Raw genomic sequence first — 17,486 nt, 5'->3', positions numbered from 1 at the left:
AAACAAACAAAAAAAACATAAAAACAAAAAACAAAAAACCCACTAGTCTTCAGGCTTTTCTCCTTAAGTATTGAGTATTGTGCTGGGAAACACAAACAAACAGCAAGTACCTGACTGCCAATAGCAAGTGTCTACCACCTCTCTGACAATCACACTTTTGCCTCTGGCCCTTCAAACTCCTAACAAACCACATCCAAGTGGCTCTCTACCTCCTCAGGGCTTCTACACTGATGTGTTGTTCCCAGACCACAGGCACCCCACACCCAGCTGTGCAGCTGTGTTGTGCCGCATACACACAAACCTAACCCTGAAAGCTCCAAGTCCTCTTTGGAAGTTAGCAGGTGGGTTGAAAGAGCTCTGATACCACCCGGGATCTAAGGGACAGAACTAAGTTATAGGCACAAGTCAAAGTAAGAAATACAAGCATATAACCAAAGACAAATGCAAAACTCAAGAGCATTGCTCAGTTCTTGAAAGGCAAAAAGCAGAACCCTACAACAAAAGCAAAAAAGAAAAGTGAGGGGACTAACCACAGAAGAATGGCAGTTCCTTGGTGCTGAGTTTATGACTGTGGGCTAATTCTATGTTCATCAGACAATGTCACAGGATCACATTGTACTGAAAGAGCAAGACTTCATGGGTCACGTTGAAAGACCAGTTGGCATTGCCATAATCATCTCTGTGAAGCTTTTGGCAGTCAGGCCCTGCAGAGCTCAGGCTGCTACACTCAGGCCTGCTCTTAAAAGCAGGGGAGAGACCTGTCTGCCATGTGAGCTATACATGCAAAAGTTCCCTTCTCAGATACAACCATGAACCAGGACACACAGCACATGGTAGGAGTGAGAACTCAGGTAACAAGGAGGGAAAAAGCTCTTCAGAACACTTACCAACTGATTCATCTTTGCACACCTCAACTTTAGCCTTCACTTGTCCCAGGGCTCCAGGGGCTGCCTCAGCCCCCAGTGGGTCCTTCTCATCCAGGGACCCTGAGTCTCCACCCATGGAGTCAGGTTCTTCCAAAGGGAAATCCAACTCTGCAGATCTACCCAGGGGCTTGACAGGTGACACCTCCCCACTGGGCATGAGATCACAGCTTTGCTCCCGTTCCTCATTGTCCTTCATTTTCTTATAATGCAGACAGGGGATACTGCTTAGAGGAGGATCATGTTTCTGTAGATAGTAAAATTGCAAAACAGGGGTTATCAGGACAACGTTGAGTCTGTTTGACTGCACTTCAACATATGGAGATAAGTACTGAGAACTGAAAGCCTAAAACCATGACAGATGACTCCCTACCCGTATGCTCCCTGTTCCCAAGAAATAGGGTCTGGACCAGGTGACCACTCGAGACTCTCTGTGTAGGTATACAGGGACTCCAGAATTATGAAAAGTCATGATCCATCCATCAGGCAAAGGCTCTGTAGGTGGACGGCCACGACCTGAACAGAACACAAAAACATCCTGCAATGCCTTTATAAACACAAGATTGAATCACAATGCCTCCTGATTGTGTTTTCTTACGGGTCTTGCCAAGTTTCTATCTGCCTGCTATGCCCACCTGCACCCCTAGGATAGTATGTGGAGCAAGGTGAGAATGTCTGCGTGGTTAACCAATGCACAAGAAGCCCCAAATAGTCCCCACGCAGCTTTTGCATCCACACTTTGAGAACACTGGATACTGGATTTCTCCAGCCGGCTCAAGCCATAGGAACAGGTACCTGAGGACTGAGTAAATTTTGCTAATAATCTGCAAATGTGCCAACTACTGTTCCTGGTGACCAGGCACATGTTATTAAATAACACTACCTTACTACCATATGCCAAGCCCTGGGTTTGATTCCACAGCACCACCTTAAAACAATAAAACAAGCTGAAGAGATGGCTCAGCAGCTAAGAGCACTTGCTGCTTTTGCAGAGGATCCAAGTTTGGTGCCCAGCACTCACATGGTGGCTCCCATCATCTACAACTCACAGCTCCAAGGGGTCTGATGCCCTATTTTGGTCTCTACCATGCGCATACATACATGCAGGCAAACACTTATACACACAAGATTAAAATAAGTCTTTAAAATAAACAACTGGGCATGGTAGTGCATGTCTCTAATCCCAGCATTTGAGAGGCAAAGGCAGGTGGATCTCTGGGAGTTAGAGACCAGCCTACATAGTGAGTTCCAGGACTATAGTTACAGAGACCCTGTCTCATAAACCAGAACAAAACAAAATCCCACAAAATATGTTGCTTAAGATACTGCTTCCAATCCTTTCTTTGCTTTGCTGGCAGTTTTAAGAAAAGTACCAGATTTGTTTTCAAGTTGCCTCTCTTCAATGACAAAACTAAAGACTTATATAAAGACTTAACTAAAATGTTCTTACAGGTATTAGGAGCAATCTGATACCTAGAAACTAAAGAAACCTGAAAACTAGACATGATTTTTTAAAATATTTTTTATTTATTTATTTATTTTTATGTGCACTGGAGTTTTGCATGTCTGTGTGATGGTGTCAGATCCCCTGGAACAGGAACTACAGACAGTTGTGAGCTGCCATGTGGGTGCTGAGAACTGAACCCAGGTCCTCTGTAAGAGCAACAAATGCTTTTAACTGCTGAGCCATCTCTCCAGGCCCTTGATTTTTAAAAGGTGCTTGACTCTGAGAATGGCAGGAGCAATACTGGGCCAAGCTTTGACCCCAGGGCTCAACACCAGCCACCATCAGACTATGAGCCAGAGGGAATCCTCTAAGTCAGACATGTACCCATGGGTACTCCTTCCAGAAACTTGACCAAAAGGAAGCTGCTACACACAAACCTTGGGCTAATTCAGAAGCAGCAGCAAGAAGAATGTGGACCAGAGCACAATAAAAGACAGGTTCATCTTAGCCACATATCTGTGGCAGCAGGCTGTCAAAGCCCACCAAGCTGTCTGAAGAGCTCCAGTATCATTCCTCCTAGAGACAGGTAAACAAGCCAGGGCTACTGCTGCCTTGTGGGAAGCTCAAAGTGAGACTCCTGGAACCATGGGAAGAGCACAAAGCCAACCTTCCAGGAACACCAAGGTGAAGACCACCTGACCCATCCTTCTCAGAAGCTGTAGCCCAAAGTTCACTTGGTCCGAAATTGCTATCATATCTCTACTGCTCAGCTACCACCAAGATGTGCAGCAGTATCTGGTACCTAGCCTTGCAGACCCTCTCATCTCCTCAGTAACTCAAGAAGGAGAACTTTCCACCTTCTCTCCAGGGGTCTCATGTATGTGCCTGAGCCCCACTCACCTTTTAACCTCCCCCAACCTCCAAACTGATCCTGGCATCCTTACCAGAATAATAGGTGCCACTAAGCCAAATCCACACAGAAGCTCACGTAACTTGTCCTACACTTTCCTGTACTGGCAACAGAGCCTGATAACACAATTGTGGGTGTGCACCGGTTGCTCTCCCACTGACAACCAGATGCAGGTGTAAGTGTCACTCTGGACATCTCCCAAATACTTCTACTTCTATTCCCAGAGCTCCCACTCTGGCCCACAGTGCCACGTGCCATGCTGCAGCCCAGAAACCAACATTAGCCTCATTCTGGTGCTTTCCTGACTTACCTGCAACAGAACCAAACTTGGATGCCAATTATAACCTCCCAACTCACCAAAACCCTACCTCTGAACTTGGCCTCCATATCTGTAGGCTATTATTGGTCTTTTAACATAACACACACTAATGCACCCCATTCAAGGATGCCTCTCTGTGGATTCCATGGAATTTACCAAGATCTGAATCTGAGTTGTGGGTCTGAGTCCACTTGTGTTCAATTTGTTTCCTTTTCATGTCCCATGACTATTCTACACTTAAACCTGTGTCTCTACCCCAACTGATGCCTGGCACCAGAGAACTCCCAAAATATTCTTGGGAAGAAAACCCTTCTGGGGCCTTGAAGCATCAGGATTTGTGACCATCTCACTCACTCTTGAGCACTGTTTTAATCTTGGTCATCATTGGCTGCACACTTGTCTCTCCATCAGATGGATGATCACTGTCTCCGCCATACTTTTCCTCCATTCGCCTCTTCTTGGGAGCACAAAGACCTTCTTCTAGCAAGGCATCCACATCATTGTCAAAGTCATCCTGCAAAACAAGGTGTTCAGATACTACAGCCCTCCATGCTTCTGTACCAAGGACAAGTTTTGCATGTGTGAGGGAATACACAGAGACCCTCAATGGGGACTGGGTATGCCCTGATGGCATTTCATCATCTGAAAAACAAATAGGATGAAATGACAAGTGAAACCAACACCCCTGGTTCAGGATCACACCCAGCCAAAGAGGCTTTTCAGCAGCACTTGCTGGCTCAGGTTGAAAAAAAATATGGCTCAATGTTAGCCCAACTTTGCACTAGAAACTTTAGAAATGTAAACTCCTTACATCCTTCTCTTCTCCACATTAATGTTATTTGACCTCACACAGGATTTTGCTTTGATTTCCCCGATTTCAAAAGACAATGCCACTTCCAAACCTCTTTGGGTTTTGCTCAGAGCCCTCCAGAGAAAGGGTCATCAACATACCTCATAGGAGAAATTCAAGGCCTCTTCATCCACTCTGTCTCTTTGAACGATTGCTTTAGCGGTGAACCCGCCTGTTCCTTCTTCATCTAGCTCCAAATTGTCAGTAAAATCTTCTAACTCATCGAGCACTGCGTACTCCACTCTCTTTTCCTGATCCAGCTCATTTTCCTCCTCCTTCTTATCTGCACTCTCACCCCCTAGGCCTATCCCATTACTAACACTCCCGCCAAAGGGACAAGCATGCACGTCCCCGCTGACAGGACTAAGGAGCAGGCTACAATCTGCACGAGTGCTGCGTTCTACTCCTGTGTACAGCACCTTCCTGTCCTTACTCCTACAGCTCTCAGTAAAGCTCACACTAATCTTTACATCCTTAAGCAACTTAAGGTCAGGGGAGAACTTCCGGACTGCGGGTGCGTGCCGGGCAGTGCGCGGGCTGTGGCCACTACAGTTCGGGTCTATGAGAAGGCGGCCCTTAGAGAAGGATCCTTTGGAGAGAAGAGAAGCTCCGTAGAAGTTGAACGGGTCCTCGGCAGGAGGTTCGGACTGTCCATCACCACCAGAGCCAACGTCCATTACCTCTGCATCACTGGACGTTTGCAGGGGAGGTGGTGGAGACTGTTCATGGGGCAGCACTTGGAAGGGGCAAGCTCGGTTCTCCATCATCGCTTCTCCTGCGGGCTCACGCGGGAGAGGAGAGGGACTCTCATATGTCTCCATATTATGAGCAGTTAAGACTATTTAAAACACCAGAGTTTTAAACCACCTTACATAAATCTATACTGCTAACATGCACAAGTCCGTCGAAACCCGGTGGCGTCCTGCCCGCGCTGCACACACTGGCGGCTTAGTCAAGCTGGCCACATTGCTCTTTTCATTAATGTAGACAGCTTTTAGAACCACTGCCTCAATTATTGGAAATCACAATGCACTCAGCTTAAAAGAATGACGTCTAAGTGACTCTATCTTCATGCCAAAGTGGCTGGCACCTTTCTTCTTCCACCTGCAAAGAAATTTAAAAATATTGTCACAAAATGACAGAAACCTTCCACTTCTCTGGTACCAAGCTAAGAGTCAAATGTTATCTATGATGAAGTAAAGGGCTAAGATAACTGCCTTTAAGAAAGCCTTTTAGGTATCAGAAGAAAAAAAAACTTCACTAGTTTTCCTCAGAATCTAAATTTTGAGCCCTAAATTAAATATTTTATCAACTATTCACTTTAATCCCTATTTCACAGGCACCAAAATAGTCTCAGAGCTCAAAAAGGATTAAGACTAAAATAAAAAGCTAAACTTTCCCATAGCACTCCCACAACTCAGCCTAGTAGATAAGCAAGCATGCAGCTGGAGGTCACCATTTCAGGAACACAGAGTGCATGGCCTCCTTCAGGCTATCAATCCACTCACCTTCAAGGGCTGGATCAGTCAGAGGGTAAGCGAGACCCTCAGCTCAACTCTGTGGCACTAGGGACCTCAGAGATATGGCCAGGCACTCTGCTACCCAGGGACCCCCTCTCCTGGGCCCTCAACGTGGCACGTGGACAGGACAGTGATGCAGCGTGCTGAGGTCACCAGGAGTGGCAGCATAGATCCATTCCCAGTAGAGGGAGGGTGTCTGTTGGGAAGGGAGCCTGCTAATATTGGGGGGTAGGCAGGGCAACACAGAAAGCTAGAGTCAAGGCAGAAAGGGTCCTGGGTGGCACCAGGAGCCTAGCTCCAGGCTGAGGATAATGAGCTATCAAGAGGGAATCGACTCTCCTTATAGAGAAGACTCACAGCTATACCAGGTATAGGTGATTGATTGCACCAGGTGTTGGGACAGTTCTCCAAAACAAAGATGTAGAAGCAGCTCTGGAAACAATAAGAAAGTGTCACAGGAATTGTCTATGTTTGCAGACCCTATAGGGTAGAAAGGAGAAAAAAGGAGGTGAAGAAAAAGGCTTCTCTGCAGACATACTGTGGTACCGAGGCAGAAGCCTAGAGAGAAGAATAGAGGGATGCTGCAGGCAGCCCTGTCTCTCAAGTACTCAGGCCACACAACTCTGGAGCCCTGAAGAAGTCTGGTGGAGACGACCACATGTGCTGGGAGGAAAGCACCAAAACCACAAGAGGGAAATAGCAGAGAGGCAAGGATATAATCCCAGGAAGCTCTGCTACAGAGGATGTGTAAAGAGGGACAACAAAACAGAGAAGCCAGATCAGAGCTAGCCACAAAACCACAGAAAGAAAGGCTACGCAGAAACACACGCATACATGCACACTCCCACATCATGCACAGAAACATGCACATGCCATGCACACTGGTGCAGGTGCAGATATACACACACGACCGTGCCTATGGGTGACAGCTTGGTTGCACCTACACAACTAATATTCTTAAGACCCCAGAGAAGACAAAGAGACAGAAGACATCATCTATATAAGCACTTACAGTACAGGGATTAAGTGGGGTGGTTATGCCTTGCTGAAGTACAACCTAAAAGCCAGAGGCTTGTTTAGGTTAAATTAACCATTTGAATATCCACTTACACTTTGAGAGGTGCTACCACTAACAATAGACAAGGACCCCATGGCCTGGACACAGCTGACAAGTCAAACTATGCTATCACTTTATTTCCTATAACCTACAATAGCCTCAGTTAATTCAGTGGGAAGTTAACAAACTACCTCTCTAAAGGTGTTCCCATCAAAGGTGCTTAGGAATGACTGAGAAGAGCAGCAATCATTAAGGAGCCAGAAGGGAGACCAAAGGGACAAAGCTAGTTTCCTGGCAACCAAGGACCACTGCCGAGGACAGACTGGTCAGCACACTTAGTTCTAACAGATTCGAATAAGAACAGGAAAGGGCCTGGCAGGTGTTCAGAGATCATAGCAAGTCAAAAATCTGTGCTTTCTCTGATAAAATATAGTAATGGGAAGAAGACCCAAGTAGGCAGGGGTTAGAGACAAAGAGTGGTACAGGATAGGGAAGCATGCTACATGCTAAGGAGCCAGTGTAGAACTACAAAATGAAAACAATAAATGAAGACATTAGTAAATGTTAAAGGGGACAGGACTTTAAAGAGATACACAGTACAGGTAGTACCCTGAGGCCCACAAGTACACATCTTTTTTTTTTTTTTAAATGTATTTAGGCTTCTCTCTCTCTCTCTCTCTCTCTCCGCCCCCCTCTCTCTTTTTAAAAAGATTTATTTATTTATTACAAATACAGTGTTCTGTCTACATGCCAGAAGAGGGCACCAGATCTCATTATAGATGGTTATGAGCCAGCCACCATGTGGTTGCTGGGGATTGAACTCAGGACCTCTGGAAGAACAGCCAGTGCTCTTAAACTCTGAGCCACCTCTCCAGCCACACGAGTACACATCTTGCAGGAGCAGGAAAATTGTTTAGCTCTTGGGCTCAGCAGTGGACAGTCCTAGATAAGTTTCTGACTTTTCCCTCTGTAAGCTTACTCAATTCGTTAATCAACTACTTGCTAAATAAATGCTTTCTATAAGGCATCCATCATTTATAAGTGTTAAGCACAAGGCAGACAAAACACTTGCCCCAGAGCTTACATATCAGCGGGGGAGATGGATAATAAGAGGAAAATTATCTATGATGTCACATGCTGACAAATATTCTAGCTGGAACAAAGGGGAAAAAAACCTGGGAAGCAGGAAGCAGCTTCTAAAAGACTACACTAAGCTCTACAGCCAGTACCCACCTAAAGATGAAACAGATAGGCAGGTGGAAGCAAGGGTAAAAGGAGGTCACTGTAGAAGACACCTAGAGGAGAAGCAAAGGCCCTGAGGCAGAGACATGGTGTGGCCAAGCTGGGGTGCTATGTGAAGGAAGTGACAGCAAGTCAGGTCAGCAAGTCACTTTTTTTTTTATCTTGTTATTGTGAGAAATGGGATACTGCACAGAAGGGTAGCAATGGCAGTCAACCCTCACACAGGCCTTGCTCTAAGGACTTTATGAGCTCACCCAGCACTGTGACAGAAAGGTTAAACAACTTGCTCAAGGTCACAAAGCTAGGAAGTGGTACAGCTGCTTTGCCACCCAAACAAGCAGGCATGAGTCTGTAATACCCCAGTTTTATAACATCTTGCAATTTAAAGAATTCCTCATGTCCAGAGAGTGGGGATACAATTATGAAAGGGGAAGAATTAAAAGGATCACCAGGTAGCCTGGATCAGGACTTTAAGTTCCGGTTTCTGGGAAAAGGTCTGCTGTTGGAAACAAGTGGCAAGGCTTGCTGAGAAATGCATGAAGGCCTGGAAGAGGCACCAAGGTGACCTTAGATAGGCATAAGCATTGTTCTGGCATGGACTGTGACTGGAGCTTGGCTTGGGTCAAACTAGTGGGTGTCAAAGCAATCCACGGCAAAGTGAAAAGAACAGCTAGAAGCAGGAGCTTATGGATCAGAAGGGAGACTAGCGCCGGAGATGGAGACTTGGAAGATGTCAAGGAAAGTTGACATGAAAACTAGAAGAGATCACATGGAAGGGGAATGATGAAAGCAGAAGGCCAAAACTGGGCACACCAATCAAACCCCTACTTCCTACAAGGTAAACCTGTGACAAGCACTGAGAAGTGCCTGTCCCCTGGCCACAGGAGCTTAAAGGGTAGCCCTTCAGCCTCACTGCTCTTCAGCTGACTGAACCTACGGATGCAGACCTTGCTTTGCCAACTGGACTGTGAGCAAGCAGTGGGCCCTTACACTAGTTACATGGGGCTTACCCAACACATCTGGACAACTCCTACTTGCTGGACTGGTATGCAGATACGGCTGTGGTGACCAATGCTACAGCTGCAGCCTCCTGCCCAACCCAAAGGCAGTATGACCTCATCAATCCCTTTGTCACCCTGCAAATCCTCGTATTTTGAACATACAGGCCACACTCACTAGACCAGCCATTCACTCCCTTTGGTTAGTAGTGGCTTACAGTGGGGACTGAGCCACTTTCAAGACTGGGAGACCAGTTTGGGCCAGCAGATGGTGGGCCCCTCCTAGTGATTGGCTTCCATAAGTCAACAATCCTACATAGGACATCTGTGCATCCAGCAACGAGGTACATGCAAGCATGCAAGATGGCAAATCAAATTCCTACCAGGTAGCAACCCAAGTCCATTGGATGACACTACTTGACAGGTATCGCTGTCAACAGGTTGCCACTTCCCATTTATTCTACCACGTTCATTGTTACTGTAAAACCACATCCTGATAAGCTACATGACACCTCATCCACGGGCAATTTGGTGGAGACTTGTGCGGTTTCTCGGCTTTTCCAAACAGCCAAATCAGGCAGAGTTCAGGATGAGAGGTGTCCCTGCCCACACGTCTCCCGCCAGAAGGCGAGGCGATGGCTTCCGGCCCACCGGCCGAGGGGCTTCGTTACCAGGCCGACAGCACCCTACGTCCACGACGCCCGGGCTCCGGGCCCGGCCGCCGCTGCACAAAGGCCGCGACTCCGCGTGGCCCAGCCCGCCTCGCGCCGCGCCCCGCCCCGAGCCCCGGCCTGCGGCCTCGCCCGGGAAGGGGGGGAGGAAGGGAAGGGCGCAGCCTCTCCAGGCCGCAGAGCCCGCCGCCCGCGGGGCGCCCCTCGCGCCCCGCACCTACCTGTGGCGCCCGCGACCTGCCCGAGCCGCCCGCAGCCCGACCACAGCCGGCCGACCCTCACCGCCCCGGCGCCGCCGCAACCCGCCAAGGCCCTGCAAGCTCTCGACTCTTGAGACCCGCTGCCGCGCGGGCGAGCGGAGGGCGGGCCTTACCGGAGCGCGGCCAATCCCGGCGCACGGCCGCCGCGCATTGGGGGAGCCGGGAGCGGGCTGAGGCGGCCGCCAATCGGCGGCGCGAGGCGAGCGCGGCCCAATTGCGAGGCGCGATGGCGGGCGCAGGGCGGGACCAGCCGCCGTCTGGAGGAACGAACGGCTGCGGCCCGGGCGGGGCCGGGCGCGCGCAGGGCTGCGGCCGCGGGGAGCGCCGGGAGGCGCGCGGGGGCTGCCGGGAGCCGGGGAGCGCGGGAGTGCGGGGAACGCTGGGAGCGTGCGTGTGAGCCGGCCTCGGTGGAGCCCAGCAGGCGCTTTTGTGTTTGCTAAGGACAACGGAACTCCGACCTGGGTCGTCCCCAGAAAGTCACGCGATGCTGAGGGCAGGAAAGGAGTTTCACTTGCAGCACACGGGAAGGATAAAGGTCTAATAACTATAAATCTGATCGCTGGGCGTCCTAGTGTCCTCGGCGTCAAAAGGGGAAGCGAGGCAGAAGCCAGTTTGGGGATTCCATACGAGTCTTTTGGGGGTTGGGGATTTAGCTCAGTGGTAGAGCACTTGCCTAGCAAGCACAAGGCCCTGGGTTCGATCCTCAGCTCAAAAAAAAAGTCTTGGTTCGGCATGAACCCATAGATCGGCCTTGCGGAGCTGTGTCAGTGCCAAGGACCCCTAAAGGGTGGTTTTGAGCGTTACCCTACGCTACGATGCTCGTTCGTCGAGTCTGCTCTGACACCCGAGGTAGCAGTATGGAAAACTTTAGGACGAAAATGAAGTAGATGGACTCAGAAACAAAGTAGAGTTAGCCAGGCCCATTCATGAGCATTCCAAATCCATACTATGGCCAGGGACTAAGGTGGGGCTGAATTATAGTAATACAATCCAGAACCTTGGAAAGAATATGCGCGGAGGAAAGGACAGCTCACCTCTAGGTTCTCATTCCCGTCAATAAATATAGAAAAAGTGTCTTCTGTTGGGCAAACATTTGAGTAATTGCTGCTGGACATGAAAATCGTGGAAGCTAAAAAGTGACAAGTTGCTTTTGGTTTTAGAGACGGATGGAACCCAGGGTCTAACCCACACTGAGTTATTGTAAAAACACTGAACTATATTCCTGTTTGGGAGACTGTGTGTGTATTTTAACACAGTTGTGAAGTTTCTGCCCAAGATTCTTAGCAATTGCAGATGGTAAACAGTAGCTTTACAATGTAAAAAACCTGGGAAGACAACACTTAAAAAGGCCACCAGTGGTCAAGCGGTGGTGGCTCAGGCTTTAATCCCAGCACTCGGGAGGCAGAGGCGAGCGGATTTCTGTGAGTTCGAGGCCAGCCTGGGCTACAGAGTGAATTCCGAGAAAGGCTCCAATGCTACACAGAGAAACCAAAACAAAGAAACAAACAAAAAAAGACCACTGAGCTGTAGAAGGCATGAAGGTTCTTGTGCTCAGATAGGCACTAGAGGCACCTGAAATTAGCAGTGTGTTGTTCCTTCAAGTGAAGGGTTGTTAAGGCTGTTATCTGCTCAGAGCTGGGAGCAGATGTGCATTCTAGCCTGGTGACTTTTGTGCTATACAGCAGAGACCACACGGGACCCTCTCCGAGACTGTTACTACATTCTTGTTTTTCTCACTCAACCTACAGAACCTGTCTATATGGAAAGTGTCACCTGTATGTTACAAAGAGTTTAGATGTAGCCACTCCAATCTTTATTAAGCTTTGTTCTTTAAAGAGATTTATGTATGTTGTATTGTGCACACAGGATTGAATTATCATTTTAAGTGTTGATTGAAAGCCATCCTGGAAGTCAGGAGCCAAGGAATGTCGCAAAGTCACTGTGAGCATAGCTTATAGCTCTGCTCCAGGGAAAGGTTTCCCCAGTGCAAGTGTGATGACTCTGCTCCAGCAAGGGGAGGGTTTCCCCAGCGATTCTTACACCCCTGTTCTAGAGAAGTGCTCTGCTTAGACCCAACAAAGTGTCTGCTCCACTAGGGGAAAGTTTCCCCAGCAAAAATGTTACAGTTCTTCTCCACTCCGGTGACAGTTGTTTAGAGCTTGTCTCTGCTCCATCCGAATTGTCACACTGTATAACAAACCTCACTGGTGATTTATTGGAAAGAAGAATCCGGGAGGGTGGCTGCCTCTAAGGTGAGAAGCAGCAGCAAACTGAACAGGGTACAGAGCTTACATAGGGTTTATTGTGGGGGGGGGGGTGTTTCCAAGGTGTCTTGGGATTAGTGGGTTTTTGTGGCCTGATTCTGTGGCAAGCTCATGGATTAGTTTCATGTTATTGTCCCTGGTCTTGGGGTCAACTCAGGGGCAGAGTGTTTTTCCTTGGCCCTTTTTACCCTACAATCACCAAAGAAAGCTTTCACCAGACTCCTGAAGTTTGAACTCAACTACCATTTTATCACTCCGCTGGCAACAGGTCGCAGAGACCTCCCCTGTTAAGTCTCAAACCTGGACAAATGGCTGAAGTACCTGTATAACATATCAAAGCAGACCTGGCAGTCAGGTTCTTCCAGAATCCCTCAGTTGCTACCTGTTACAGGGTATGGCTGACATATCCCACCCTCGACCCTGAACTCTCCAGTCCAGGGTCTGAGCTGTCTTTCCTCTAGAAGCTCTTCCCTGTGTAATCCAGACATTGGGTTACCTGCCCTTTGTACCTTTGGCCTCCTAGCTACTGCACCTAGTTCCCCTCTCTCGCCTCTCTCTTCCTCTCCTCCTCTCCCCACATGGCCCAGCTCAGTCTGGTCATGTGCACTCTAGACTCTCCCAAATGTCGCTGTCTCTGCCTCTGGCTGTGCTCTCCCTTTTATCTATAATAAACCCTCTCCCTCACCATGCCTAGGAGCAGTCATGTCCTTTCCTTTTTTTTTTTTTTTTTTTTTTTTTTTTAAAGATTTATTTATTATGTACACAGTGTTTTTCCTGCAGGCCAGAAGAGGGCACCAGATCTCATTACAGATGGTTGTGAGCCACCATGTGGTTGCTGGGAATTGAACTCAGGACCTCTGGAAGAGCAGCTAGTGCTCTTAACCTCTGAGCCACCTCTCCAGCCTGTCCTTTCCTTTTTATTTCTTTTTTTCACCACCCCTCAACCTACAAGTCCAAATTTACCCCCTCAGTAGGTACATTGAGGCCAGCAAGATGGCTCAGCAGGTAAAGGCACTTCCTGACAGGCCTGACAACCTGAGTGAGCCCTAAACCCTTACATGGAAGAAGTGAACAGATTCTCACAAGTTGTCCTTGGACCTCCACATGAGTGCCATGACACGCTTGCCCCCTGTCCCCAGTATAACAAATATAAAAAATGTTATTTTTTTTTTTTTAAAAAGTGTATTGGACTACCTCTCATAGGATCATACTTGCCCACAAATGAGTAAGTGCCCCTGAAACACAGTTGAATGGTCAAGGAAGAAGAGACAAAGGCAGAAATAAGACCAGCCTGGTCTACAAAGTGAGTGCCAGGCTATCCAAGACCATAGTGAGACATACACCCCCACCCTGTATCAAAACAAACATTATTATACCACAACAGAAATGAAAGGGGAAAGCACCAGTCATTGTATATATTGAGGGCCTCCTGAAGCACACAGTTTCACTTGTAGATATTGCTGACCTAAAAGCTAAAGCCTGAATGAAGAAAGATCACATAAACTCCAAATCGGGACCATTCAGTAAGATCAGCATACTGGAAATGGGATCCTAGCTCAGAAAAGGAACATAGTGAGACATTTGATAAAATTCAAATTGTACCAAGTTTTTCTTTTGGGCTACCAACCAGCTCCCAAATCATGACATGGAGACTTAGTTTTGAATGTTCAGCCTTAGCTTAGTTCTTTTCTGTCTAGCTCTTTCAACTTAAATTAACCTGTTATTCTTTATCTACATTTTGCCTCTGGGCTTTTTACCTTTTCTTACTTTCTTGCTGTCTCTTGTGTCTGGTTGGCTGGTGGCTGCCTGGCTTCTTGCCCCAGGCATGTCCCTCATTCTCTCCTCCTTTTGTTCTCCCTCTTTCTTCTTTAACCTAGATTTCTCCTATTTATTCTCTGCCTGCCAGCCCCACCTATCCTTTCTCCTGCCCAGCTATTGGCCATTCAGCCCTTTATTAGACCAATCAGGTGCCTTAGGCAGGCAAGGTGAAACAAATGCAACTCATCTTTGCATAATTAAACAAATGCAGCACAGACAAATGTATCACACCTTTACACAGTTAAAGTCAATCCTCAGCATAAACAAATGCAACTCATCTTTGCATAATTAAACAAATGCAGCATAAACAAAAATAACATTCCTCTACATAGTTAAAGTAATAGTCTGCAGCAAAAACAAATGTCACACATCTTTGCCTAGTTAAAATAATATTCCACAACATCAGAAGAAGTCTGGTGATTAGAAACCTGATAGCAACCTCTGAGAAAGTATCATTCGGCCCAAAGAGTCTCCATTTGGTTGAACAAGGTCCTTATCGAGGTTCATTTGCACCCTTGTAAATTCCAGTTTTAGCAAAGGACAGTTTGGCAAAAGCCTATCTATGATGGTCCGTAGTGCTTATCAACTTGAAAAGTCAGAACAGTGTCTTAACCTGTTAATGAGACTCCTTTGGGAGTTAAACGAGCCTTTCACAGGGTCTCACATCAGACATCCTGCGTATCAGATATTTACATTACGATTCATAACAGTAGCAAAATTATGAAGCAGCAATGAAAATAACTTCATGGTTAGGGGTCACCACAGCACGAGGAAATGTATTAAAGGGCTGCAGTGTTAGAAAGGTTGAGAACCACTGTGCTAGAATCACCTAAGAAACCTCTGGCAAACCTATGAGGAATTATCTAGGTTAGGTTAGCTCCTGGCCATGTGTATCAGGGATAATCTTGACAGGGTTAATTGATGTTGAAGATCCACCCTAAAAGGCACAGCGTCATATATTCATTTTTTTTTCAAGACAGGATTTCTCTGTGTAACAGCTCTGGCTGTCCTAGAACTCACTCCATAGACCAGGCTGGCCTTGAACTCAAAGATCTGCCTGCTTCTGCCCCTAGAGTGCTCTGATTAAAGGCATGCACCACCACCTCCTATCGAGAATATTTATTCTTGACCCAAGTATGACTGATGGTAGCATAAGACCAGATAGATTCCGGTTGCTCTGAAAGGTGTGCTCCACTGTAGAAGTGGTTACATGATATTTTATTAGTTACAGAACAAAGTACATGAATTGGATTTTTCTGTTCCGCCTGCCAGCTCCCAAATAACCACACAGAGACTTCCTTTTTTTTTTCTTTTTCTTTTCTTTTTTTTTTTTTTTTTTTTTTTTTTTTTTTTTTTTTGAGCTGTGGATCAAATCCAGGGCTTTGCTAGGCAAGCACTCTACCACCAAGCTAAATCCCCAACCCAAGACTTATTAAGAAAGTTCAGCAGATAGCTTAGGCTTGATTTTAGCTCTTATAACTTAAATTAACCCATTTCTATAATCTATGTGCTGCCCTGAGGCTTGTCTATCTCACCTGCATACTGCCCATCCTGTGCCTCATGGCATCTCTTCACAACTCTGCCCTTCTTCCCAGCTTTCCCTCTGCCCTGAAAATTCTGCCTAGCTGTTGGCCATTCAGCTTTTTTTTTATTAAACTAATCAGAGTGACACATCTTCACAGTGTACAAAAAGATAATTAGACCACAGGTGAGAATATTAAAATGGAGTTTTCTTTGTTTCTTTTGATTGTTCAAGACAGTGTTTCACTATGTAGCCCTAGCTATCTTAGAACTCACTCTGTAGACCATTGTGGCCTCAAAACTCAGGATCCACCTGCCTCTGCCTCCTGAGTGCTAGGATTAAAGGTGTGAGCCATCACAACCAGCTAATTAATTACTTCTTATTCCCTTTCAGGGAAAAGCTGTAGGTTTTTTGGTTTGTTGTTTTTGTGTGTATGTATGTCAACCATTTTAGCACTCAAATGTGGGACCTCAAGAATGACCTATGTTTTACCCTCCTGTGCCTGACAGTCCTAGTTGCTTCTTTAGGTGGATATTGGTGAGCTCTCAATGGGGCGTAGACCTCCTTTGGCTTAGTCAGCCAGCGGTCCTGTCCGTTTGTCCCTCTGAGCCGGTGGCTTGGGTCCTGACTTTGTCTCAGAGCCTTTGCTTCCCTTTTGTTCTCAGCGCGTTTACTAAGTTGCTAATGCTCATGCTCGACCTTCCCCCTGCACTCCACCAATGCAGTATTTTGAGTTTTTCAATGACGGTCCCTTAGTGCAACTGTATTGCCTTTACCTTAGGGGTTCTATGTGCATCTGATCATAACGATGACAATGGCACTTCTTTCCACCAGCCTACCAGGACAGAGAAAGTGCCAAGAGGAACACCTCACGACTGAGTAATCACCTCATAGGAAATCCCCAGTGTACCCCATTCCTAGGCTAGAAGGAAATTTACTGTCCTAGCAGGGAAGACAAATAAGGGTTGACTACTGAATGAAATGAGGACGTGACTGCACCTAGGTATGGTTGAGGAGAAAGTTTTTATTGTAGATATGAGAGAGGACAGCCAGAGGCATCTGGAAGAGTCCAGAGCAGAGAGAGAAAGTAGTAGACTAAGAACGGTTATTAGAGTGGGAGGAGAGAGGCGTTGGGGGGGGCCAGGAGAGGGGGGCAGAAGAGAGGGGGCAGAAGAGAGGGGCCAGGAGAGAGGGAACCAGGAGAGAGGGAACCAGGAGAGAGGGGCCCAGGAGAGAGGGAACCAGGAGAGAGGGGCCCAGGAGAGAGGGAACCAGGAGAGAGGGGCCCAGGAGAGAGGGAACCAGGAGAGAGGGGCCTCCCGTGAAGGGGGTCTAGGAGAGAGTCAAGAGAGGAGAGGGTAAAGGGTGCATGGCTGGAATGGCAGAGTTTTGTTTTGTTTTTGTTTTTTGAGACGGTTTATTGGTGTAGCCTTGGTTGTCCAGGACCTCTGTATACCAAGCTGGCTCAAACTCACAGAGAGAGTGCTTCAATTAAAGGTGTGCCCACCACCACCCGACTAAATGGCAGATTTTTCTAGGAATCAAGAGCTGGGGTAAGGGAAGTGAAGCCTATAGGCTGTAAAAATTAAGGGTAGGGGCAGGGTGAAAAGAGCTGAGAAGAGCTGCTGAGTGAGCCTGCATGCCTGGGGTGCTTTGGTATGCTAACAGGCACCACAGTTAGCCAT

At 47.3% G+C, this 17,486-nt stretch overlaps 1 protein-coding gene across 4 annotated transcripts in view; it reads right to left on the bottom strand.

Annotated features, from left to right (window-relative positions):
• Positions 1 to 10,298, bottom strand: part of Dgcr8 (DGCR8 microprocessor complex subunit) — a 31,350-nt gene extending 21,052 nt beyond the window's left edge. For 2 of the 4 annotated variants that reach the window (XM_036197280.1, XM_036197276.1), the window contains exons 1-5: positions 10,159 to 10,298; positions 4,551 to 5,553; positions 3,954 to 4,113; positions 1,297 to 1,439; positions 888 to 1,170 (exon numbers count right to left, since the gene is read on the bottom strand). In XM_036197280.1, the coding sequence (XP_036053173.1) occupies positions 888 to 1,170; positions 1,297 to 1,439; positions 3,954 to 4,113; positions 4,551 to 5,270 (1,306 nt within the window). In that variant the 5' untranslated portion in view covers positions 5,271 to 5,553; positions 10,159 to 10,298. Of the gene's footprint in view, positions 1 to 887; positions 1,171 to 1,296; positions 1,440 to 3,953; positions 4,114 to 4,550; positions 5,554 to 5,957; positions 7,658 to 10,158 lie in introns of those variants that run through there. The other 2 variants (XM_036197279.1, XM_036197278.1) reach the window with 2 other exon arrangements.
• Positions 10,299 to 17,486: the final 7,188 nt, after the last annotated feature.

Source organism: Onychomys torridus, chromosome 8 (genome assembly GCF_903995425.1).
Source record: "Onychomys torridus chromosome 8, mOncTor1.1, whole genome shotgun sequence".
Lineage (NCBI taxonomy): Eukaryota > Metazoa > Chordata > Mammalia > Rodentia > Cricetidae > Onychomys > Onychomys torridus.
The sequence above is the reverse complement of the archived record's forward strand: the minus strand, read 5'-3'. Positions and strand labels throughout refer to the sequence as shown.